The sequence below is a fragment of the Mustela nigripes genome, chromosome 10 (genome assembly GCF_022355385.1).
Source record: "Mustela nigripes isolate SB6536 chromosome 10, MUSNIG.SB6536, whole genome shotgun sequence".
Classification (NCBI taxonomy): Eukaryota; Metazoa; Chordata; class Mammalia; order Carnivora; family Mustelidae; genus Mustela; species Mustela nigripes.
Genome location: NC_081566.1, coordinates 7470531 through 7496272, shown reverse-complemented (window position 1 = coordinate 7496272; position 25742 = coordinate 7470531). Strand labels below are relative to the sequence as shown.

Sequence of the window (25742 nt, the reverse complement as noted above, 5' to 3'; positions counted from 1 at the left end):
GGATAAATGGATAAAGAAGTGGTGGTATACCTATACAATGGACTATCATTCAGCCAGAAAAATGAAGAAATACTACCATTTTTGACAACATGGATGGACCTTGAAGGCATTACTCTAAGTGAAATAAGTCCGAGAAAAACAGATACTGTATGATACTGTATGTATAGTCTAAAATTAAAAACAAAAACAAAGAACACAAAGTCATAGAAAAAGAGATGAGACTTGTGGTTACCAGGGGGTAGGGTGTAAAGGTAGGGGAGACGGGGAATTGGAGGAAGGTGGTCAAGGGTACAAATTTCGAATTACAGGATAAATACTAGAGATTTAACGTACACCTTGATGACTACAGCTAACACTGCTATGTGGTATGCAGGTAAGTTGCTAAGAAAATAAATCCTATGAGTTCTCATTACAAGGAGAAATTTTGTTTATTCTTTTCTTCTTTCTTACCTTTTTATTTTATCTATATGAGAAGATAAGCGCTAGCTGGACGTATTGTGAGTCATGCCATGATATGTGTAAATCAAAGCATAATGTGGTACAACTTAAATTCATACAGTGATAGATGTCAGTTACTCCTCGTAAAATGGAAAGAAACAGGTCTATGATCACTACCATGGATCTGTTTTCCACACCAGATTTGCAAGTGAATGTGAAAACCAGGAGTGGGATTGGGGCGCAATCTGTTTGGAATCAGATAATCAGAGATTAGAAGAAACAGTGGTATGGTACCACCAGAAAGCCAAACAGAGACCCAGGAGAATAGAGCCCGTTTGTGTTCAGTACCTTTCCATGGATGAGAGAATCCTGGGGTTTGTTTCAGCTCAGGGATGGCATTTTCTAGATAACTGAAGTGGCACGTGGGACACCCTGGAAAAGCAAGTGAAGCACCATATTCCTAGTGCTTAGCAGGATGCTGGCACAAAGCATTCAAAACGTGTGTGTTGGGTGGATGGATGGGAGGGAGGAAGGAAAAAGGTAGCTGATGAAGGTTCAGGAAGGATCTGTGAACCAGGGAGTGAAGGGAGCAGGAAGCATGTGGACGTGGAGTCACTTTTGCACACTCTAGTGTGCTGGAAAAGGGTGAAGAATCTGCCGGGTAAGCTGATTCACTCCGAGCTCAGTACACGTGCAGTCGGAGGAGCGCCATTGCCAGACTTACCAAGTTCAGCAGGGTCGTAAGGTACAGGCCTGATTATGATTTAGATATGACAGTACCCACAGATCAGGAGATGAAGGCCATTGGAAAGACCGTTTCATTCACAGATCTCAAGAGAAGGGAGCAAGCTGGGAAGTCGCAGGGTCATCGGGGAGGCAGGAGTGAAGGAAGCATGGACAAGAACTTTTGTTTTGGTTTATAGGGTTGGGGAAGGGGCAAGGCAGGATAAACCCAGTTAGGACTAGCAAGTTGAATGATTTCAGTGGGAGTCCATAAAGCAGGTGGTTCAGGATATGGACCATGGACTGTTTGGGTTATGTATGAGAAGTGTTCTCACAAGCAAGTTGTTTGCTATCTCCAGGAATTAGCTAGCCCCCGGGAGGGCAGTCCCCCAGGCTCAGCATGGCTCAGATGTCAAAGCATCAGAACACAGAAAAGAAGACATGACTAATACAGAAGCAGGGGGAAGAAAGTCTAGAGCCTAGCACACATGGTGCCTTTGCTTGCCCCCTTCTTGAAGACACTGTCTTTTGAAATCTCCATCATGGAATATTAAGTGCTCTCATTTAAGATTAGCAAGAAATTACAAGGAAAGCAGAATCCATCCTTTTGTTCTCTTCTTAGTCAAGAGATCACCCTGGATGGTGGGTCATCCTGTGAGCTCGGTCACGGTTCAGGTCTCATCTGAGCAGCTACCAGTTCTAGCAGATTCTGGAAACACCAGCCCACCTACCTCCACTGTCAGCCCCCTCTCAGCCCACCCACACCATGCCCCAGGCCTGAGAGGTGCTTTTGGGGTCACAGTAAAGTTGAAATTCAGGATTCACAGTCTGAAGTGGTGATTTGTCTCTGACTTACTAAAAGAGCTTCAAGACCAAGGTGTTGAGATGCAAAGCATTTGTTCTCTTGGCAAAATCTCTTTTGACCTTTGCAAATCCCCAGCTGAATCACCTAGTCATTGACAAAGGGCCTGCTGCTTTTATAATGCGTGCAACAGAGGAACATTAATTCAGTTCATTAGCATGCGTGACAGAGAGGACCCCCGAGGCAGACCTCAAATAACCATACATCCAGATGAGTAAGACAACGAAAATTAAAGAAACTTCTGGCCTTCACCCTGTTGAAAGAATGCATTTTATGCTCATTTTGCAGCTTAAAAGTGTTAATTATAGATCTAGTTGAGCATGCTAATTTTCCCTCTTGTTGCCTATATAGATGAGAGAACAAAAATAGCTTCCTCTATATGGAGCAACGAGATTGTGGCTTTGATAACCCAGGACAAGGTCGGCTGTGGGTATTTGGAGAAGAAACCCTTTTGTGCTCCTGAACAAAACCAGAGATGTTCCCTATTCACCTGCTTTCTTGATTTGCTTATTTTTGTGTCTTACAGAAATTTTTCGATCTGGAAAGAGAGAATGTGTGTGCTACAAAAGAACAAAAGGATCACACCTTTCCTAAATTAAATCGCAACAAGTACATGGTGACGGACAGCGCAGCTTATATCGGTAGGTGTCGGGGCTGTCGGGCTTCTTGGGGGACCAGGCAGGCCAACAGTGGTCCCACCGTGGTCTTCCATGCCCCGCGGGCCCTGGAGGAAACAGGACGGGAAGGACAAACACCCCTTGAACTGAACATCTCCTCTAGGGCTTGGTTCAAATATGAGGACATCATAGAAGATGTTTTTAACAAGTGTTTTCTTTCGCCCACTTGCTTCGTGCTATGGTTGAGGACGTGAGTGGCTCATGAAAGGCAAGTCCCAGGGGCACCGGGTAGCTTGGTCATTGGGCATCTGCCTTCGGCTCAGGTCATGATCCTGGGGTCCTGGGATCGAGCCCCGCATCGGGCTCCCTGCTCAGGGTGCGGTCTGCTTCTCCCTCTGCCCCTCACCCTGCTCGTGTTTTTTTCTCTCTCACTCTGGCTCGCTCTCAAATAAATAAATAAAACCAAAAAATAAAAAAGAGAGAGAGTCCTGAGAGTCCCGTGAACACAGTGCTCCCCACCCACCGTACCCTCAGCCAGCCTGTCCTGAGTCCCAGGAGGCCGACCTGACGGCAGCTCAACACAAGGAGCACTGCCTGGACAAGCATCCCTCCGCTGCCGCTCTGGAAATTGCCCTTGGAGAACTTGCTTACGCTCTCTAAGCCTCAACATCCTCTCTGTACAACGGGGCCCATAACAGTTTCTACTTTGTTGGGTGAAATTTAAGCAGAATAATATATGCAGGGTACCTTGCACAATTAGAATCCCGGCACATAGATAATAACGGATTTGTGTCAGCTGTTATTTTTAGGGTAATAATGCTCCAGATGCCGAAATCATACCAGCTGGCGGAATTACTAATGTGTCCATCTGTGCTCCTTTCCTACAGTGTGCATGAGTCCAGAGTAATCCTTTAACTGGTACCATCAACATCGGAGTGGAAATTGTTATCTATAAAAGAAGGGACATAAATCCCAGAACGGCAGTCTGGCTATTTCATTGTACAGAGGACATGGCAGGCTCAAAGCAGAAAAGAAAAATGTGTGTGGGATAGAGGAATGTGGAATATGGTAGTCCCCCCACCAATTCAGTGAGTGAGTAAAGAGTATGGCCTTTGCCTTGTAAAGCACTTTATCTCATTTGATTTTTTTTTTCTAAGATTTTATTTATTTGACAGAGAGATAGAGAGGGAGCGTAAGTAGACAGAGTGGCAGGGAGAGGGACAAACAGGGTCTGCACTGACCGAGGAGCCCAGTGCGGGGCTCAGTCCCAGGACCCCGAGGATCATGACCTGAGCCGAAGGCAGCCACATCTGACCGAGCCAACCAGGCGCCCCCGTGCCTCTGTTTTCTTATCTGTAAAATGGGTATAAAAGTATCCACCTTTTGGTGGTGGTAGAAAGATTAAAAGAGATAATATAGGAAAAGCTCCAAACACTGGCTCTCATGTGTCTCAATCCTTAGTAAATACGGATTTTTGGCTCTCTCTTTTCTTCTCCCTGTCTGATATATTTTTAGAATAGACTTTTTTTTTTTTTAGAGCAGTTAGTTTCACAGCAAAACTGAAGAGAAACTACAGAATTCTCACATCCCTGGGCTCCTCACACATGAAACACAACCTGCCCCATTATCAGCTGCCCCCACAAAGTGGTGCTTTGGCTACTATGGGTGAACTGACACCGATATGGATGTACAGTGGGGTTTCACTATCGAGGTGACATTCTGTGGGTCCTGACAAACGTGTAATGACGTGTATGCAGATTACTGTGTCATAGTCACTTCACTGTCCTACCCGTCCTCTGTGCTCCCTGCCTCCCTGCCGGCTCCCGGTGACCACTGATCTCTTTTACAGTCTCCACTGTTTGGGCTTTTCCAGGCTCTCACATAGTTGTACTCAAATAGTGTATATCCTTTTCAGGTTGGCTTCTCTCACTTAGCAGTATGCGTTTAAGCTTCCTCGGGATCTCTGGATGGCTAGATAGCTCCTGTGTTCTTTGCGCTGAATAATATTCCACTGTCTGGAGGGATCCGTTCATCCATTTACCTTCAGGACATCTTGGTTGCTTCCAGGTTTTGGCAGTTATGAATAAGCTGCTATAAACATTTGCGCACACGTTTTTGTGTGGACATGTTTTCAACCCCATTGGGTAATGGCAAGGAGCTTGACTGCCCTGTCGAATGGTTAGACGATGCTGAGTTTTGTGAGATACTGCCAAACTGTCTTCCAAGGTGCCTCTACCATTTTGGATTCCCACCAGCAGAGACGGAGAGTTCCTGCTGCTCCACATCCTCGCCAGCATTTGGTGGTGTCAGTGTTCCAGACTTTGGCCATTCTTGTAGGTGTATAGAGGTACCTCCTTACTGTTTTAATGTGCATTTCCTTGATAATAGATGGGGAGCACTTCTTCATATGCTTTTTTACCATCTGAATATCTTCTTGGATGAGGTGTCTTTGGCCCATTTTTTTCATCAGGCTTTTCATTTTCTTATTGTTGAGTTTTAAGAGTTTTTTGTATATTTGGAATAACAGTCTTTTATCAGGTGTGTCTTTTGCAAATATTTCCTCCCAGCCCGTGGCTTATCTCTCTATTCTCTTGACAGTGTCTTTCACAGAGAAAACATTTTAAATTCTAATGAAGTCCAGCTTATCAGTGATTTCTTTCCTGGATCGTGCCATTGGTGTTGTGTCTAAAAAGTCCTCACCAAACCCAAGGTCATCTAGATTTTCTTATTTGTCATTTTTCTAGGAGTTTTATAGTTTTGCATTTTACATTTTTCTTTGATCCATTTTAGAGGTATTTTTTGTTAAAGGTGTAGGGTCTGTGTCAAGATTCCCTTTATTGCAGTGGATGTCATTCTTCCAGCGCCGTTGTTGGAGAGACTAGCTTTGCCCCCTCATATTGCCTTTGCTCCTCTGTAAGGATGAGTTCACTCTATCTCATGGGTCTATTTCTGGCTATTATAATGCATTTTTAAATGAGTTCATTTTACACACAGCATTTTGGAAAAACATTTAATTCCCTAGAGCAAGGCATAGTCCTTGTATAAAAATATTTAAAGAGCATCCAGAGGGAAAATTCATTGATAATTTAAATAATTATCAGCACATTCTGGAAATCTTAAGTCATCACATGGACACCTGCTGAGAATGTGGAATTAAGAATAATCCACACTAGACCTTGCGTGGAAGTATAGATCATTAAATCTTCACGAGACTTAACAGAACATTCCCCAAACAGTACTAATTTTGAATTCTCTGGAGTATATTTGAGTGTGGCTTGGTACATTTGTCCAGAAGATGGTTTGAATTGTTGGGGGCCTGACAAGGGGGTGGTAGGTTAATCGGAGGCACTCAGAAGGTTCACTGAGGCGCACATACCTTCCGAGTGAGCTTATCTGTACCTGTGCCATGGCTCAGGGATGGCCCTATAGTTCTCCCGCTGCCCAGCCCCATGCACACATTCGGGAAGCCACAATGGCAGGCTCAGCCCTGGGGGAACCGTGTCCCAGCTGAGAATACACGGACGCAGGTACAGGATTCTGAACTTGAGCCAAACCATGAAGAAGTGAAAGGTGGGAAAACATGATCATCCTGGTGGAGGGTGCCCTCTGTGAGCCTGAGAAAGTGCTGCCTAAGGCTGGAGTTGCAGAGAAGAACCTAATTAAAGCTTTGGAGAATCAAAGATGCAGAATCTTGGCTCCATCCGCTGTCTTGAAGGGAAAAGCCGAATCTCACAAAATAAGGCTCCAAAATCTTCTCTCCCCTTATCTGTTCATCTTCTCATGCGGCCCCCAAAGCCTATCTCCATGTCTGTGTCGCTCAGAGTGTGGTCCCTAGAGGAGAGGAGCTCCTTGCGGCCTGACGCTCCAGCCCTAGTGGCTGCCACTGAAGCCCGGACATGGGGGAGGGGAATGCACAGTGGGTACTACGCAGGCCTTTAGGATCAGACAGGACGCAGAACAGAAGCTGAGTGTGGGCTGTGGGCTCTGACCTGGCTTTGAAACTCAGCTCTGATAGTTTTCCACTCCAGTCTTGGACAAAGTACCTGACCTTTCTTGTAGGTGTATAGAGGTACCTCCTTCATGTCCCCATTGGTACAACGGAATATTATCACCTCACAGGCTCACAGTGGGTATTGAATGAGATCATGTAATGAGATAATGAATTCACCGCCTGGCACTCAGCGTCTTAGCCACAAGTCCTCGAAAGGCGTGCAGGAGCACAGGGGTCTTCTGTTTAGGGGATGACTCAAAGGAGCTGCCTGACAGCGGGTTCCAGAATAACTCTTAACCCGCATTTGCTGCTAATCCCCAGTGTAAGAGTCCAAGCCTGTATTTCCGTGCATGCAAACCTGCCACCACTGAGCATGGCCATGTGTCTGAGAGCACCTGGTCAGAAACGCAGCTCTGGAAGAGACTCCAGCACCATATCGTGAACCGTTCAGTGGACGGTTCCCTCATTTATAGCAACAAAATTCATCCAGCGTCATGTCTGTCATGAAACCATCAGGGGGAACAGCATGCTGCTGGGGAGTGGCGGGAGACAGTGTGAGATGGAGGACACAGAGCGAGGGAGAGGAGTTTGATCTCTATGCTGGTAATATTTTATTTAGGGACCTGGTATTCGACCCCGAGGAATAAAGTCAAGGAGTGCAATGGGAGAAGAGGGAACTACTTCCGCTGTTGCAGGAAGTGCCGGTGCAAAGGGGAGTTCATACGTGTGGGGCCTCCAGAGAGCGGAGGAGGGCCCACAGGACGAGCACCAGGAAGGAGCGGGTATCAGCTCCCTGTGGGTGTCTCTTCCTGCCCAAGTGACTGCAGGGCCCCCCGCTCCAAATTCACATGTTGGAAGTTATAACTCCCAGTACCACAGAATATGACCTTATTTGGCGTGAGGGTCTATACAGAGGTCATCAAGTCAGAATGAGGTCATCAGGGTGAGCCCTGATCCAGTTTGAACGGTGTCCTTATACATAAGGGAAAAGTGGACCCAGAGATAGACATGCAGAGAGGGAAGAGAATGTGAAGAGACCCGGGGAGAAGCCGGCCATCTGACAAGCCCAGGGCAGTGGCCTGGAACTGATTCTCTGTCCGGGGAGGAACCAACCCTGCCGCCCTGTTGATTTTGGACTTCTGGCCTCCAGAACTATGAGACAGTAGATTTGTCTGGTTTAAGCCACCCAGTCCGTGGGCCTTGGTTACGGCAGCCTTAGCAAACGAACAGCACACTGCCCACACCAGGCAGCTGTGCTGGGGAGCACCACCACAGCAGCTGCCTCGTTTCCCAAGCCAAGAAGCCAGCTCCTGGAACGGGGAAACGACCTACAGGCCGAGCAAGGAGAGGTTTGTCCGTTCAGACAGGAACCGATCCTCCTCTGGCTTCAGCCTTTCCTTCGACAGGCAAGCTTGTGAGCACTGTAATCAGAACCCCTCGTCTATACGTCCGGATCAGATGTTGTCTCTCTGAGAAGGTAGTAATTGTTCACAGGATTTTTAAGTGTATTCCTATATATCCTAAATGTTGCTGTATTTAGTGTGTCTTGTGAATGTCAATAAGAAATAACATTTACAAAAAAAAAAAAAAAAACCCCAGCAGATTCCTTGTTTTGAGTTTCAAGTTGAGCAAAGCTGAAGAAAATGCCAAAATAATATGCAAATATTAATACGCCATATGTAAGGCCTCTTGGAATTTTTTTCCCTCAGCTGTCAACACAATTCAATCTCCCTGTCATCATCATTATTATTATTTTTTAAAATAGAGTCTGCTCAGTGTTTCATTAAATGGGGACTGCTCCCCCGTGGCTCTTAACTCGGCACCGTTCTCTCCTTTGTTCGTTGGCAGGCAATTTTGACTGGGTGGGGAATGACTTCACCCAGAACGCCGGCACAGGCCTCGTGATCAACCAGGCGGACGTGAGGAACAACAGGAGCATCATCAAGCAGCTGAAGGATGTGTTTGAGCGGGACTGGTACTCGCCCTACGCCAGGACCCTGCAGCCGACCAAGCAGCCGAACTGCTCCGGCCTGTCCAGGCTCAGAGCCTCCACCAACAAAACTGCCACGTACCCCCTCAGCGCGAAGGACCCCGCCAGCGTATCCCGTGAAGGAACAAACTGACAGGACAGCTTGTCTTTCCTATTTATATAGAAAGGACTTGAGGAAAGTTTAAAAAAACAAAAACAAAAAACCCCACAAAATTTAATATGTCTTTTTTAGGGAAAAAGCACACTTCCACAAAAATATTCTCCGCACGCCATGTAATATCTTATCTAACAGTATCTTAGCGGCGTGTACACGAAGTTTAGGACTTTTGTATTTGTTATTCCTGACAGAGAATGTCATTTCAGCTTGGAAGTTAGTTTTTACGTTTGCATACCGATTTTAAGACTCTGATGCCTCTTCCTTCCTAGTTTTAGACCTTTTTCTGCCGACCCAACTGGTCAGTCCTTTCAAAGCTTAGCATGAGGTAAGTGCTTTCACACCCTTCTGAGATCTGCTTCTTAGAGAGGCGAGTGAGGCTTTCACCACAGCCAAGGGTCTGATCCAGCCAAGTACTTAGCCCGTAAACCATCTCCAAGACCCATGCTCACATCTCATGCCAGCCTCCGCACGCTCGAAAACCACTCTTTGGCCTCTTTGTTCATTTTCTTCAAATACCGTACCTTTTACTTGGTACCATTTTTTACTTGGTACCATTTTTTTCTCTTCTCAGAGAATGTCCTTCTTAGCATCAGCGTCCCTCTGTCCACCTCCACGCTAGTTCCAAGTATGGCAACGTTTCTTGGAAATGTATCAATTCCTCTGAATGGATACCAAGTGGAAATAGCAGTCTTTAATTTTCACCTTCCAACTGCATTTTCCCCTCAAATTAAGAGTTTAAAAACCACAGCCAGCAATAGGTATCTTTTCTCTCAAGCTCGGAAAAATTAGGTAGCTACCTGCGAAAATCCAGCAAGCGATTAGGTCTGCATTATGAGAATAAAGTAGTTTCTCACTTTTTTTTTTTTGTTGTTAGCTTAATGGTATTATACCAGCAAGATCTCTATGCATCCGTGGATTTTAATTTCTTTAGAATCATTCATTATGCTGTTAAGGGTATGCCAGCAAACCTTTATAGAGCTATTTAATATACCAAATGCTTTTCAGAGAAATGCAATTTAAATACTGTGCTTCACATATTTTACTAAGAAACAGAAATATTGGATTATTGTTCTATAACGTCGTCGTGTGTGTTGCTGTTTTCTATCTATACAATATATAGCCCTATATTAATGGAGACCGTTGCCCCCCGTTGAGACAGGCATGGCCTCTTTAGAGCCCAGAGCAGGTGACCACCAGGATGCCAGTCTCAAGGTCACTCCTAACCCCGGCGGACCTGGAACAGGGTCCTGATCTCCTTGACCTTGGGTTCTGTTGGTAACGTAGGGACGATCATACCTACCTCGCGTAGATGTTGTCACGGTAGGAAATATTTATAACTTGTTTTGAAATCAAAAAGAACCTATATAAATGCTAAGCATTGTGCTGTATAATCTTTTCCTTGAACTAATCTTTGTGGTACCCTGAGATAATCCATACCGGGTTCTCGCAGAGAGCCTATAAGTGAAAACAAATCCACAGCCTCCGGCTGTCGGTGTGGGTGCACATAGGAACTCCGAAGCTGTGCTGGAGATTGGGACTGTCATCACTGTGATGGGACATTTTGTCAGGTCACTTTGTCAAGTAACATCCATGCAAAATGAGACATTGTGTTAGGGATTGTTCTTCAGGACCGGTATATACGTGTGTTTTCAGAGCAAGGAAAGGCAATCTCAATTACTACCTTTTATATCTAGAGACTTGCTTTTCTAGAAGAAGTTCCAAGTCTCATCCTGTGGGTTCCATTGGCGCAGAAGGGCCGTTGTGGGTCCGCTGATGGTCATGTAGCTTCTTTCTTTGTTGCTTCCAACATAGGCCTTACTGGATATATGACCCGTCAGTGAAGACAGCCGGGCAAGATGGGGAGGTCCTTCATGGAAGTCTTCACCATTAGTGGCTAGGCCATGAGACTCTAAATATTCACCATATCCCCAGTCCCTTTTGAGTAGGGAGACGGTCCTGCCAGCCATCTCGCTAAAGTAAAGGTGGTTTTGGAAATGATTTTTAAAAGAAAGAAAACTAAAGAACAAGCAGAGCGGGCATGGAGACAAGCAAACATACCCAGTTCGGTCCTGGGCAGAGAAGAGCAGCCGGGGCTGAGTTCGACAGGGCATCTGAGGGGGAGACACGCTGTTGTCTCCTGGAGTGCATGTCCCAGCTGAGGGACAAGCGTTGGCTTGGCATAAAGGGGCCCTTCCACTGTCCCTAGCTTTCCCATGTGATAGGAGAGAACTGAATCCTTTATCAAATGACCGTCTTTGCCATTTTGCACTGAGCCCATTAGTAAGGGGGCACCAGGAACCATGTGTCCTGGGACCTCGTGCCACCAGGGCCAGCAGCAGCAGAGCGCCCCCTGCCCTGTGGCCCAGAGGCCACCTCCTCAGCCAGGCCACTGACTTCAGGAGACAAACCTGGCCTCCAGGCAGCTGGGAAAACAGCCCCTGCACAGTTTCATAAATGGGCCAGGTTTCCTGAGAGACTGTTTAATTCAGCAGAACTTTCTTTTGCATTTGGATGTTTCATGTACCCCTCTAGGAGTGGCCTTTCTCTCTTTCCAACTCCATGTCTGTGCTAAATAGACGAGTAACTTCCATCCCACACCGCCCCCCAATGCCCCACCAATGATTTCCCAAGAAGGAAAGAAGGCAAAGCAAAAACACTGGAATTCGAGACAATCTGACGATGCCCTTGCCAGAAATTAGGAGCAAGAGGCTAACTGCTAACTTCCATTGTTTTTCTACATAAATATTCCAGGAGTTAATTTCCCAAAGGGGAATATGAAAAGGCATGCAAACACAGTTCAAGACCATAGTTTAGAGTTCTATGTCACTTCCATTAACCTGGTGCCTTATTTATTCTCAATTCTTGATTTTAAACGGTGATTCACTCCAAGAGAATACTTCTGCTTCCCGTGGGGTCCGGTGAGGCCTTCCGACGGGCCTTCCAGGCAAAGTGCGTGAGTGTCGATGGCTTTTGGGCAGCCTGTTCCCCTCCCAAGCCTCACCGCATGGCACCGCACCAAGCACCCCCACAAGTCACTGACACACACGGTCAAACATCCACACTGTTGGCCTCCTATGCACTGCCACCGGCCACCACTGTATCCGCTAATTAAATCACAGTTTATCAAATCGCCGGAGGGGAAGTGGAATGTTCTGGATGATATCTGTGCTCTGTGAATGCCACGCTTTGCATAGTTGAAAATAAGTGAGGTGCGGTGAAAAATGTCCCCGCTGTCTTTAAAGGACTCGTCGAGAGATGCTCATGGACCTCCACGGTCTCGTAGAGCACAGCATGATAACTCGTGTCTCAAAGTCCCAGGAAAGAAAATGAGAGCTGTGGAAGTGGAGAACAGCCTGTCGTGTAGCTCTGGGCTCGCTCTTCTACCCGGGATGTCTCTGCTGTGGGTCCCCCCACTGACCCGGTTCCTCGTGATGGTCTGATCACATCGTTGGCTGATGTCGCCTTTTGCAAACTGTGTTTTGTGACTGCGGTCACTGGTCTGTCCAAAGTGCCTCGCGGAGCCTGGGACCGACAGAAGCTCACCTCCCACCAGCCTGAGGCTGTTCTCAAGTGACTTTGATTCTCTCTGAGCTTTCTGTTTGTTTTTAGAAGCTTTTATGGAACTAAGGTCCAGGGAACACAAAATAAAGAGACTCTCAGAATTTCTTGATACGATCAGACCCAGGGTCCGTCTGTCTCAGGAATTCCATCCCAGAATCTGCCTTTTTTCCGTATGTGTAATCGCTTGTGTAAGTTTCTCTGTCCAGAATTCACTTCATTATCTTTTAACATTGAAGGGATGTGAAGAGCTGCCGTCACTTGCGAGGGGACAGTTCTCTCCCACCATGAAAGACACTTTGCTCCTGGCTACTCAGATGCCGTCCCTGACACACAGCCCCACGCACTGTGGACAGATGTCCAAGTGCTTGGATTTCTGTATTCAGTGAACTGGTGCACTTTATTATAAACCTTTCGAATGGGGAGATTCATATAATGTCCATTTGGCCCAAGGGAGGTTGGATAAATGAATCCATAGTCAGCATTTTCCCATTTGCTGTGATTTAGCTCTTTTTTCTTTCTTTTTCTTTTCTATGCTAGTAACCAAATAGCTGTTCCTCATAAGCTGTTAGCCAATCGATTTAAATTGCGGGAGCTTTTTAATACCCCCGAAGTCAACCCCAGTTCACTGTCTGCCTTCCCTCTGAGAGACTCCCTTCTAGTGGCTGAATTAGGAAGAGAGAGCTTTTTAAGGTAACTAGATAGGTATTCTTTGGAAGCTTCTAGAAAGAGTAAAAACCAAATTTTCTTATTTTTGACTCATCAGCCAACATATACCTACAGAGTTCACGAAAGAAAAGGTCACTGGTCACTTTTGTTTCTTTTGGCAATTTGCTGAGAAGAAATGGGAAATTTAATAGCTATTCCGTATTTTCTGCTGTTAAGTTCAACTGCTGAACTTCTAATTCTGTTACAAAGGATATCTTGGATTTTTAATGTTTCTTTATGTAAATAGGATAAAGTTGTACCTGGACATATCTATCCTATTAACCTTTAGATCCCTAAATAAATCAGTGTGATAAAGGGCTGAATTTTGGGGCATCATTAAAATTCTCATACCTTTCATATAACCAAATGCTCGATTTTTTCATAAGTGAATATTATACGGTTTTTTCATTGTGTGAGATGAGGCATTTATTTTTCTCCTCAGCTTCCAGACTCTAACACTCTAGGCCGGTGACAGAAAAGGAATTTGTGGAAACAGGCTCAGGTGCCTCATGCACTTACCCACCACACTCTGTTCTTTCTAGGTTTCAACCCATAATCAAACACACCTGGTATCCACTCAGCAGACCCAAATTTAATCTCAGGTCTGGAGAATTCCTTGAAAGCCATCCAAAGCAGCTACTCCAAATTCCCCTCCAATTTGGCCACTCAGTAATTGGGGACCTACTCAAGCCAACACATTGGGAGTGGTTACTACAGTCCCTTTCACGAGACCCACACAGAGTACCGCCTTAATGATTTGCTAGAGTCGCTTGGATTTGAGACAACATCTTACCCTGAAAGAAATGTACGCAGTGGGGACCCTTTCTATGCAGGGATGAAGGCTGAGGAGGCAAACTTTTTTCAAATGAGCTATCATTTGAGAGCTTAACAAAGGCTTAACCAAACCAACTTGAAGAATCTGCAAGTCTATTGTAATTTGATTTTTGTCAGCTGTTTCTGAATCCTACCATTTCAGGTTTTAAAATGAAGTTGGCCTGGGGCGCCTGGGTGGCTCAGTTGGTTGGGTGACTGCCTTCGGCTCAGGTCATGATCCCAGGGTCCTGTGCTGGAGCCCACATCGGGCTCCCTGCTCAGTGGAGAGCCTGCTTCTCCCTCTCCCTGCCGCTCTGCCTACTTGTGCTGTCAAATAAATAAAATCTTTAAAAAAAAAAAAAGAAAGAAAGAAAGAAAGAAAGAAACTGGCCTAACAATTTAATGAGAAATGATTGTAGACAAGGAGTCCAGTTAAATCACAGTAAGGGTGAAGAGGATTTATGATTTATTTTTATTTCATAGAAAAATGAATAAGGAAAAAATTCCTCCTTTTACAAAATGGATATGTGGTTATCAAACCTATTCCTTCTGACCTCAGACAAGTTGAAAAATTGTTAGTTCCTTTATGGACCCCACTGTCTTTCATGCGTGAAAGAAATCTTAGGAATAGTTGAGAAATACTAAGCTCCTTGTAAGATACAAACATGGACAAACCTGGTTTCTAATTTAGAATTTCCCCCTCATAAGTATACAACAGATCTTGGGACTAAAACCTCAATTTCCAGTATTAAAAATATTGAAATTATCTGTGACTTCCTAGTATTCTGGAGGAAGATCTTTAAAGACAACTCAGAAAATATGACCCAACAACATGTGATTCAGAGCTTAATCTACAATTCCACTTCCTTTTGCTTAAAAAATGGAGATGATCAACTGTTCTAAAAAGTACATGTTTTTAAAGGCAACATTGTCCCCCCCAAAAATGTAGTAAAACCATCGTTTTGGGGAAGTTACAGCATTGATAGAGCACTTTGAAAATCCTCCCTAAGAAAGAGTCACTGGGAATCAAAAGCTTGCCTGTCCCCAGGGGTAAAGCTGTGTGTTATTATCCATATTTCCTGGGTAGATCTATAGTTTTCCTAGAGTCCTCGGGAGACCACATCCATGGCTCCTACATGAGCAGAAGCATGTTCCTATCCCAAGAAACACTCCACACTGACCACAGTCAATTGCAACATCACTCAATTTCAGTTATGGGCTAGTGGGGTGGCTTAGGAAGAGAGAGGATCCCAGCTGTGCTGTTCTTGTTGGATGGCACCTGGCCCCACCACACAGAACCCTCCTTTATGAGCCCTCCAAACAGGAGCTAGAGAAAGGAAGTGAGCAGCCAAAATAGAGAGGAGCAGTCACTCTAATGATGCTGCCTTAGAGGAGTGACATGGCCAGAGGTGACATACCAAGAGCTCTCATTGACTCACCATGTCTACTTTTAGGTTACTCGAGGAATGACTGATCCCCGAACAACAAGGGTGGACTTTGTGGTTCCTGGGTTGCTTTATTATCTTTCGTACTTTCTTGTGTATCAACACAAATAAACTCACAATGATTGAGATAACCTGACTGTGTGTCTGTTCCTTGCCATCCAGAGAGACCTAACACACTTGGAAAAGAAAGTCACAGCTATCCCCAGGAGAATGTTCTGAGGAAATAACAGAAACTCTGTAGTAATCATGTCTCGATTAGACACAGGCCCACACTGGGTGATCTCCACAGAGAATCTTCTGGATCCCCTCTGCGAGTATGAACATCACATCAGTTGTTGCCAGATACCCTGGACTCAGCAAGAGGAAATGGAAGCACTAAGGACACCGATGAAAATGCATTCGGGAGATGACCACTCCACAGACATGGAGACTGTTCGAGCTGGAAGAAAGAGGACTCCTGAAGCTCAAGGCCATCTTTTTGTAACTAGATGAGGAAAATGAGGCATAGAACACATGCTGAGTTAAGTAGAGGCAGTTGTGTTATGAATTTAGAAATGTTTTTTAAATACATATTCTGATTGACTTAATAAATGCAAAAATTGCTAATAATATGCTGAATATTTGGAGCAAGTGGGTAGTTTACAGGGATTTATGGAAGATGGAAGTCTCACTGTCCCTAAGCAGTCTGACAAGGGAGGACGGGTCTTCATGTCACCATGAGAGGAAGTGGGGCAGCATCAAGGCATATTTAGTCTAGAGTCTCTCCCTCCTAAAACTGAGTAAGGATTAGTAACATCAGAAGAAGGTCACGGGGGCGCCTGGGTGGCTCAGTGAATTAACCTCTGCCTTTGGGTCAGGTCATGATCTCAGGGTCCTAGGACTGAGCCCCCACATGGGGCGCTCTACTCAGCGGGGAGCCTGCTTCCCCCTCTCTCTCTGCCTGCCTCGCTGTCTACTCGCTGTCAAATAAGTAAAATCTTAAAAAAAAAAAAAAAGAAGAAGAAGGTCAACGGTTTTTGTGGTCTGTTTCACGTGTAACCCCCCTGGGGACACTCATTCAAAAGTGAAAAGAATGCCCTAAAAAACTGCCATTACATTGATGGGCTGAAAACAAAGTTCTTATTTTGAAGTTTGTCACTCAGCCAGTTTGTAGTCAAGTACACGAAAAGGATGTGTGAAGTAGATCATTTAAGCGTAAGGTCTGCTGACAGGCAAATCTTGCTAATTTCGTATTTTCATGTAATTAGGATAGCCTAATCATGTCACAGCAAGTGCGATGCTCAGCTGTATGTGTCCATTCAGGGGTGGATGTGGTCCTCAGGTATTCAGTAAACATTAACCTAGGAGTTGTTGGGAAGATACTATGTAGATGTGATTAAAGTCGATCATCAGTTTAAGTAAGGGTGATTGTTTTAGATAGTCTAGCCGGGCCTGAGACAGGCAGGTGGAAGGCTGCAGGAGCAGAAATAAAGGCATCCCCACAAGGAAGAAATTCCACCTGTGGGATATACCACCAGCTCTTCCCTGGGTTCCTGGGGCTTCCCCCCCTGCTCCTGCCCCACAAAGGAGAAACCAGTCCTTTACAATAAATCAGTTTTTCTGATTTAACCCTAAAATATGGTCTGTGCCTTACTTGTTCTATTTTCATGGTAGAACCCTGACTGATAAACATAGTAATAAGCAATCCCAAAATCTTAGTGGCTTAAAACCACTTAGTGCTTAAAACCAAAAGTTTTATTATTATTATTATTTGTAATTTTTTCTTTCTTTTATTAAAAGTTTTTTATGTAGTGCTCAATGATCCATTAGTTGCACCTAACACATTTTTTTGAGTATTGGTGACACACAAAGTTATGTTAGTTTCAGGTATACGATTTAGTGATTTGACAAGTTTACATAGTATGCTGTGTCTACCACAAGTGTATCTACCACTGTTCCTTTACACCATCATCTTACACCTGTCAGAATGGTTCAGATCGAGAAGATAGGCAACAACAAGCATTGGTAAGAATGTGGAGAAAAAGAAATCCTTGTGCACTGTTGGTGAAAATGCAAACTGGTGCAACCACTGTGGAAAACAGTATGGAGGTTCCTCAAAAAATTAAAAATAAAAAAACCATATGACCCAGTAATTCCATTATTGAGTATTTGCCCAGGGAAAACAAAAACACAAACTCAGGAAGGTATACGCATATATGCACCCTATATTTTCTGCAGTATTATTTACAATAGCCAAGACATGGAAGCAACCAAAGTATTCATCAATAGATGAACGGATAAAGAAAATTGATATATATATAAATGATGAAATATTACACAGCCATAAAAAAAGATGAAAGCATGCCTTTTGAGACAACATGGATGGACCTAGAGAGTATTATGCTAAGTGAAATAAGTCAGACTGAAAAGGACAAATACCATAGGATTCCATGAGATTTATTTTTTTGTTCAGACTGCATGTACTTGATGGGTCAGTGGGGACAATCTTTTCACTATGGCCCCTCAGAGTTCCAAGCCAGTATTGCTGTCACTATGCCAGAGGGAAAGGAGATTGCTGGAAGGTCTTACATCAGCAAGCAATTAAACTCTGGCCAGGAAGTAACATATGCCCTTTTGCTCACAATATAACAGCCACAACTAGTCACACAATCTCACCCAGCCTAATGCTAAAATATTCAATCCTACCAGTATTTCTGGAATGGTGGAGAATACAAATTATTTAGTGAATAGGATGAATGACTAATATAGTTAATTAGAAAGATACAAACTTATCAATGAGCTTTTCATTTACAGTTGAAAACAAATTTATGAAGACGAAAAGTAAGGAATGCTTTAGGATATAAAGAATATGGGCTCCCTGATCAGAGGGGAGTCTGCTTCTCCCTCTCCCTCTCCCCCCCATTTTGTTCACTCTCTCACTCATTCACTGTCAAATAAATAAGTAAATAAATTCTTTAAAAAAAAAGAATATAAAGAATATAAGAATTCAAGGATCAGAATGACTCTAAGAAAGGATGAATGGAAACAATACAGTATACCATAACCTTCAATGTTGATAACTGCTTAAGAAAAAAAAGGCCAAAAATTTGAGTCAGCTAGCTGACTTAATGCTTAGGCAATGGCAAAGATAATCGTGGATATAAAGGGCTCAAATTTCTTTCTTTAATGGGGTTGTATGTTCTAGATATTTGTTTAGGTGAACTCCATTGTCTGCCAACACCTAAAATAACAGATAAATAAGATCATAACTAAAGAAAAGTGTGTTTTCAGCTGAGCTTTATGTGTCTGAAGTTTTTTGGCACAAGGAGCTTCAGTCTTTCTTTGAATTTCATGTTCTCATTTCTTGATGTGTGTGTGGTCTCTCCCCATACTGTCTAGGCTAGCTGCTCACTAATCTTTGTATCATTTCCCTCATGAAATAAAACCATCTCTTTTTTAAATATTTGTTTCCCTTTTAAGCAAATAATGCACTCCTAACATATATTACCAATTTCTCTTAAAATTATATCTCAGGAAGCAAAAGGCCTTTTATCAGGATGTCATATATTCCCTAAAAACTTATTCTTTACTCCTATTCATCTGGGTTTTAAGATGAAAAATACAATGAATGTATTTGTTTTATATGTGAAAACACAGGAGAACTATTAGATGTAACTAACATTTCTCAAGCACCAGTTCTCTGCAGTACTGGATTTGGTGCTGTGTAACAGACAACAATGGATGTCCCGGTCCTCATTGGAGCTTACAATCCAGTATGGAAAGCAAACCCAAGGGAGGCAAGATGTAGACTGACACCAGACTTATTCACAGAGACCCAGTTGGTCAGAAAGGGCTGGCAGGATATATTCAGGGTAGTAAATGAGAAAAACACGGAGCCAAGAATACTTTATGCAGCAAGGCTATCTAATTCAGAATGGAAGGAGAGATAAAGTGCTGCCAGGACAAACAGAAACTAAAAGAACTTGTGATCACTAAGGGGTCCTGTAAGAAATATTAAAGGAGAGCCTGTAAGTGAAGACAAAACTCTAAAGTAACATAGACCAGAAAGAAACAGAGACAATAGGCAGAAACAGGAACTTTACTGGTAATACAATGGCACTAAATTCGTATCTTTCAATAGTTACTCTGAATGTAAATGGGCTAAATGCTCCAATCAAAAGACACAGTGTATCAGATTGGATTAAAAAATCAAGAACGATCTATAAGCTATCTCCAAGAGACTCATCTTAGACCTAAAGACACCGCCAGATTGAATGTGAGGAGGTAGAGAACAATTTATTATGCTAATGGACATCAAAAGAAAGCTGGGAGTAGCAATCCTCATATCAGACAAATTAGATTTTAAACTAAAGACTGTAGTAAGGGATGAAGAGGAAGACTATATCATATTTAAGGGTCTATCCAACAAGAAGATCTAGCAACTATAAATATTTATGCTCCTAACTTGGGAAAGGCCAATTTTATAAACCAATTACTAACCAATTTAAAGAAACACATTGATAGTAATACAATAATAGTAGAGGACCTCAACACCCCCACTCAAAGCAATGGACAGATCATCGAAGCAGAAAATCAACGAGGAAGCAAGGGCTTAGAACTACACGCTGGACCAGATGGACTTCATGATTATGAACAGAAAATTCCATCCTAAAGCAACAGAATACACATTCTTCTCAAATGCACATGGAACCTTCTCCAGAAAAGATCACATCCTGTGTCACAAATCAGGTCTCAACTGATACCAAAATATTGGGATTATTCCCTGCATATTTACAGACCATAATGCTTTGAAACTTAAAAGTCAATCACAAGAGGATATGTGGAAGGAAATCAAACACTTGGAGGTTAAAGAAGATCCTACTGGGTCAACCAGGAAATTAAAGAATTTTTAAAACTCATGGAAATAAAATGAAATTGAAAACATAGCTATTCAGGAGCGCCTGGGTGGCTCAGTGGGTTAAGCCGCTGCCTTCGGCTCAGGTCATGATCTCAGGGTCCTGGGATCGAGCCCCGCATCAGGCTCTCTGCTCCACAGGGAACCTGCTTCCCCCTCTCTCTCTCTCTCTCTGCCTGCCTCTCTGCCTACTTGTGATCTCTGTCTGTCAAATAAATAAATAAAATTTAAAAAAAAAAAGAAAAGGAAAGGAAAAAAAAACACATAACTATTCAAAACCTATGGTATACTGCAAAGGCAGTCAGTCCTAAGAAGAAAGTACATAGCCAGCCAAGCATCTCTCAAAAAAAGTTAGAAAAATCCCAAATGCACAAGCTAACCTTACATGTAAAGGACCTAGAAAACGAAAACCAAATAAAGCCTAAATCAAGCAGGGGAAGAGAAATAATATAGATTAGAACAGAAATCAATGAAATAGAAACCAGAAGAACAGTAGAACAGATCAACAAAACTAGAAGCTTGTGCTTTGTGAGAATTAATAAGATCAATAAACCCCCATCCAGACTTATCGAAAAAAAACAGAAAGGACTCAAATTAATAAAATGAATGAAAAGAGGAGATATCATGACCAACACCAAGAAAATATAATTTTAAGAACATATTATGAGAAACTATATGCTGACAAATTAGGCAGTCTGGAAGAAATGGATGAATTCCTGGAAACTGACAAACTACCAAAACTGAAACAGGAAGAAATAGAAAACCTGAACATATCCATAACCAGCAAAGAAATTGAAGGAGTAATCAAAAATCTCCCAACAAACAAGAGTCCAGAGCCTGATAGTTTCCAGGGGAATTCTACCAAATGTTTAAAGAACTAATACCTATTCTTCTGAAGCTGTTTCAAAAAATAGAAATGGAAGGAAACTTCCAAACTCTATGAAGCCAGCATTACATTGATCCCCAAACCAGACAAATACCCCACCAAAAAAGAGAATACAGACAATATCCCTGATGAACATGGATGCCAAAATTCTCACCAAGATACTAGCCAATAGGATCCAACAGTATATTAAAAGGATTATTCGCCATGACTAAGTGGGATTTATTCAGGGGCTGCAAGAGTGGTTCAACATTTGCAACTCAATGTGATACATCACATTAATAAAAGAAAGGACAAGAACCATATGATCTTCTCAACTGATGCAGAAAAAGCATTTGGTAAAATATAGCATCTTTTCTTGATTAAAACTCTCCACAGTGTAGCAATAGAGAGTACATACCTCAATATCATAAAAGATACCTATGAACAGCCCACAATGAATATAATTCTCAATGGGTAAAAACTCAGAGCTTTTCCCCTAAGGTCAGGAACGCAACCAGAATGCCCACTCTCACCACTATTGTTCAACTTGGTACTAGAAATGCTATCCTCAGCAATCAGAAAGCAAAAAGAAAAAGAAATAAAAGACATCCAAATTAGATGCAAAGAAGAAGTCAAACTCTCTGTCTTCGCAGAGGACATAATACCTTATGGGGAAGACCCAAAAGACTCCACCTCAAAGTTACCAGAAATCATACAGGATATAAAATCAATGCACAGAAATCAGTTGCATTTCTGTATATATACTAACAATGAGACATAAGAAAGAAAAACTAAGGAATCAATCCCATTTAGAATTACGCCAAAAACCACAAGATACCTAGGAATAAACCTAACCAAAGAGGTAAGGATCTGTACTCTAAAAACTACAGAATACTTATGAAAGAAATTAAGGAAGACATAAAGAAATGGAAAAACATTCCATGCTCAGGGATTGGAAGAATAAATATTGTTAAATTGTCTATGCTGCCCAGGGCAATCTACACATTTAATGCAATCCCTACCAAAGTACCATCAACTTTTTTTACAGAGCTGGAACAAATAAACTAAAATTTGTATGGAACAAGGAAAGATCCTGAATAGCCAGAGGAATTTTGAAAAAGAAAACCAAAGCTGGGGACATCACAATGCCAGAATTCATTACAAAGGTGTAATGATCAAGATAGTATGGTACTGGCAAAAAACAGATATACAGATCAATGGAACCGAACAGAGAGCCCAGAGACCCTCAACTCAATGGTCAACTAATCTTCAACAAAGCAGAAAAAAATTTCCAATGGAAAAAGGACAGTCTCTTCAATAAGTGGTGCTAGGGAAATTGGACAGCCACATGTAGAAGAATGAAACAGGACCATTTTCTTACACCATACACAAAGACAAACTTAAAGTGGATGAAAGACCTCAACGTGAGACAAGAATCCATCGAAATCCTAGAGGAAAACACAGGCAGCAATCTCTTCGACCTAGGCCACAACAACTGCTTGCTAGACACGTCTCCAAAGCAAGGAAAACAAAAGCAAAAATGAACTGTTGGGACTTCATCAAGATAAAAAGCTTCTGCTCAGTAAGAGAAAGTCAACAAAACTAAAGGCAACCTACAGAATGGGAGAAGATATTTACAAATGATGTATATAATAAAGGGCTAGTGTTCAAAATCTATAAAGAACTTACAAAACTCAACACCAAAAACAACAACAACAACAACAAAGAATCCGGTCAAGAAATGGGAGAAGGCATGAATGGATATTTCTCCAAAGGTGACATACAAATGACCAACAGATACATGAAAAGAATTCTCCACATCCCTTGGTCCCAGGGAAATACAAATCAAAACCACAATGAGATACCACCTCACACCAGTCAGATAGTTAAAATTAACAAAACAGGGAACAAATGTTGGTGAGGATGTAGAGAAAGGGGAACACCCTTACACTCTTGGTGGGAATTCAAGCTGGTACAGCCACTCTGGAAAATAGTACGGAGGTTCCTCAAGATGTTAAAAATTGAGCTACCCTACAACTCAGCAATTGAATTACTTGGTATTTACCCCAAAGATACAAATGTTGTAATCTGAAGGGGCATCTGCTCCCCAGGGCTTATAGCAGAAATGTCCACGATAGCTGCGGAAAGAGCTGAGACATCTATCGACAGATGAATGGACAAAGAAGATGTGGTATGTATACACAATAGAATATTACTCAGCCATCAGTATTAAGAATGAATACTTAACATTTACACTGACGTGGATGGAGCTGGAGAGTATTATGCTGAGTGAAATAAATCAATCACAGAAAGACAGTTATCATGTGGTTTCATTCATGTGGAATATAAGAAACAGTGCAGAGGATCAGAGGGGAAAGGAGGGAAAATAGAATGGGAAGTCATCAGAGAGGGAGAAAAACCATGAGAGACTCTTAACTATAGGAAACAAACTGAGGGTTGCTGGAGGGGAGGTTGGTGGGGGGATGGGGTAATTGGGTAATGGGCACTAAGAAGGGCACATGATGTGATGACCACTGGGTGTTATCCACAATTGATAAGTTATTGAACACTACATTTGAAAATAATGATGTACTATATCTGTCTAATTAAATTTAAATTTAAAGAAGAAAAATAAAAAGAAAGCAAATTCAAATATGGGATCACTCCAGTTGGACCAAACAATTCTTTAACATTTGCCTGATTGTGCTCTGGTCCATCTCAACATTAGAAGTGTAGTTAAAAACAATCCAATCCTGAAAAATATTTCTCTGAGTCCCAGTAAAGGGCAGGACATGAAGTGTGTCCAAGCTGACCCCTCACTTACATGGACACAATCCTTCCATACACCCAACTGGACTGTCCCCCACAATCATCTCCTTTGCCTCCACTGTCATGAGCCAGCCACAATAAGGGTTATGTGGTAGGGGCAGGCCACCCTACTTTGCAGTTAGTAAGGCATCCTTTATACTGGAACTTTAAAACAAAGAATAACTGAAATCATGTGCTTTTTACTATGATGATCACTACTAGCAATTCTAAACAATGTCAATGACAAAATACTCATCTTGAGGAAAAAAAAATTGGTTGGTCTAAATTTTAATCAAATGACTACATTTAGTGGGGTCAGCTCCCACTGCCCTCCCCTTGGTAGAGATACTGCTGTTCATGAATGACACTCTTCCAGTTTCTGGTAAAGGGTAGGAACAATTAACATTAATTGCCACCAATTCCAAGCAGAATTTATGCTTATTCATTTATTCAACAAATATCTAATAATCCTGTATTGTACTCCAATTTCTGTGCTGAGTGCTAGCCATCCAAAATCAGTAAGATCATTTGTCCTTTCAGGGACTTCAGAGTTTAGAAAAGAGAAAGACAAAAGTGAAATGCTATATTTTAAACTTATGGAATATTGTGCTTCCTACAATGATTGCATAGGTAGTACTGATCAATCCCGTTACAGAAAACCAGTTAAAAAGCTGAGAAAAGGTTAAATACGAAGTTTGTTTGAATGTATCAGAAATAGGGAGGGAAGAAAATTTCATGGTCAAAATGAGGGACAAAACTGAGAGACGTGAGGTAAGAATTTGCAGCCACTTCTCCTCAGAGGCATCTGCTGATTCTAAAAGCACAGATGTTGAACAGCGTGTTCAGTGGACTCAAGGGACTAGAAATGAGATACTGGAAATCAGATACACTAAGTGAGATGGGCCCCTACAAGCCCCAGGCTCGCAACTGGGACTGTGAAGGATAGTGTATGAGGAGTATGGATGAACTGGAAACAGTCCAACCGCATCGGGGGGCTTGCAGGTGGTCTCTGTCTCTGAAGTCAGATGGTTTGGGATTGTTGTTGCTTCCAGTTTAGCCACCTTCATTTTCAAAACCAATGAAAGATATGAACCCAAAGATTAAAAAATTTTATGAACCCCAAGCAAGACGAATACAAAGAAAACCACTCCTAGGCACACCATAGTAAAACAGCTAACTACCAATGACAATGAAATTAGACAGATCTTTTAAAAATACACATTACCTTCAAAGAAGGAGCAGTGTAAGTGATGGCTGAGCTCTCAACAAATAATGGAACCCAGCAGACAGTGGAATGAGTAACAATTTCAGAGGGCTGGAATAACGGCCTCCCTAGAATTCTTTACATAGGAAAAATACTCTCAAACGGGGATGATGAAGTCAAATAATTTTCAATCAGCAATAATCGCGCCTCGGATAAACCTCATTGGCTACGATACTGCCACTGCGCAAAGCTGAAGTCAAATAATTTTCAAGCAAAGAAAACGGAAGGTTTTTTTCACCCACCAAAAGAAACATGAAACATTCTTCCTCATGCAGAAGGCAGTTAACCCAGATGGAAGTTCTGAGACAAAGAAGAATGAAAATTAACAAAAAGCATTAGTATGTGGGCACATTTAAACAAATCTGATCTGTGTAAATAAATACTTATTTTTTATGGCCACACGAGACAGTAAGCACAGGGAAGTGAGAAGTAAATGGAGTCCCCTTGTTCTACAGGGCCTTCTTCGTCCAAGAAAGAATGAGACTTTTTTAATTTCAGAGTTTAGTAAACCAAGGATGTATATTATAATCCATAGGGCAATCATTAAATGAGTAATAAAATGATATATAGCCAATAAGCTAGTAAATGGGAGGGAAGCAGATTAAAAAA

General features: G+C 42.5%; 1 protein-coding gene and 1 non-coding gene across 5 annotated transcripts in view; one reads left to right on the top strand and one right to left on the bottom strand.

Moving 5' to 3' along the window:
- PLD5 (phospholipase D family member 5) overlaps positions 1-12456 on the top strand; it is a 394942-nt gene extending 382486 nt beyond the window's left edge. For all 4 annotated transcript variants that reach the window (XM_059412505.1, XM_059412504.1, XM_059412507.1 and 1 more), the window contains exons 9-10: positions 2550-2664; positions 8480-12456. In XM_059412505.1, coding sequence (XP_059268488.1) covers positions 2550-2664; positions 8480-8754 — 390 coding nt within the window. In that variant the 3' untranslated portion in view covers positions 8755-12456. The remainder of the gene's footprint in view (positions 1-2549; positions 2665-8479) is intronic.
- Positions 12457-25183: 12727 nt separating this feature from the next.
- Positions 25184-25325, bottom strand: LOC132026360 (U4 spliceosomal RNA). The gene has a single exon (XR_009406877.1). It is a non-coding gene; the product is annotated as a U4 spliceosomal RNA (small nuclear RNA).
- Between the last annotated feature and the right edge of the window lie 417 nt (positions 25326-25742).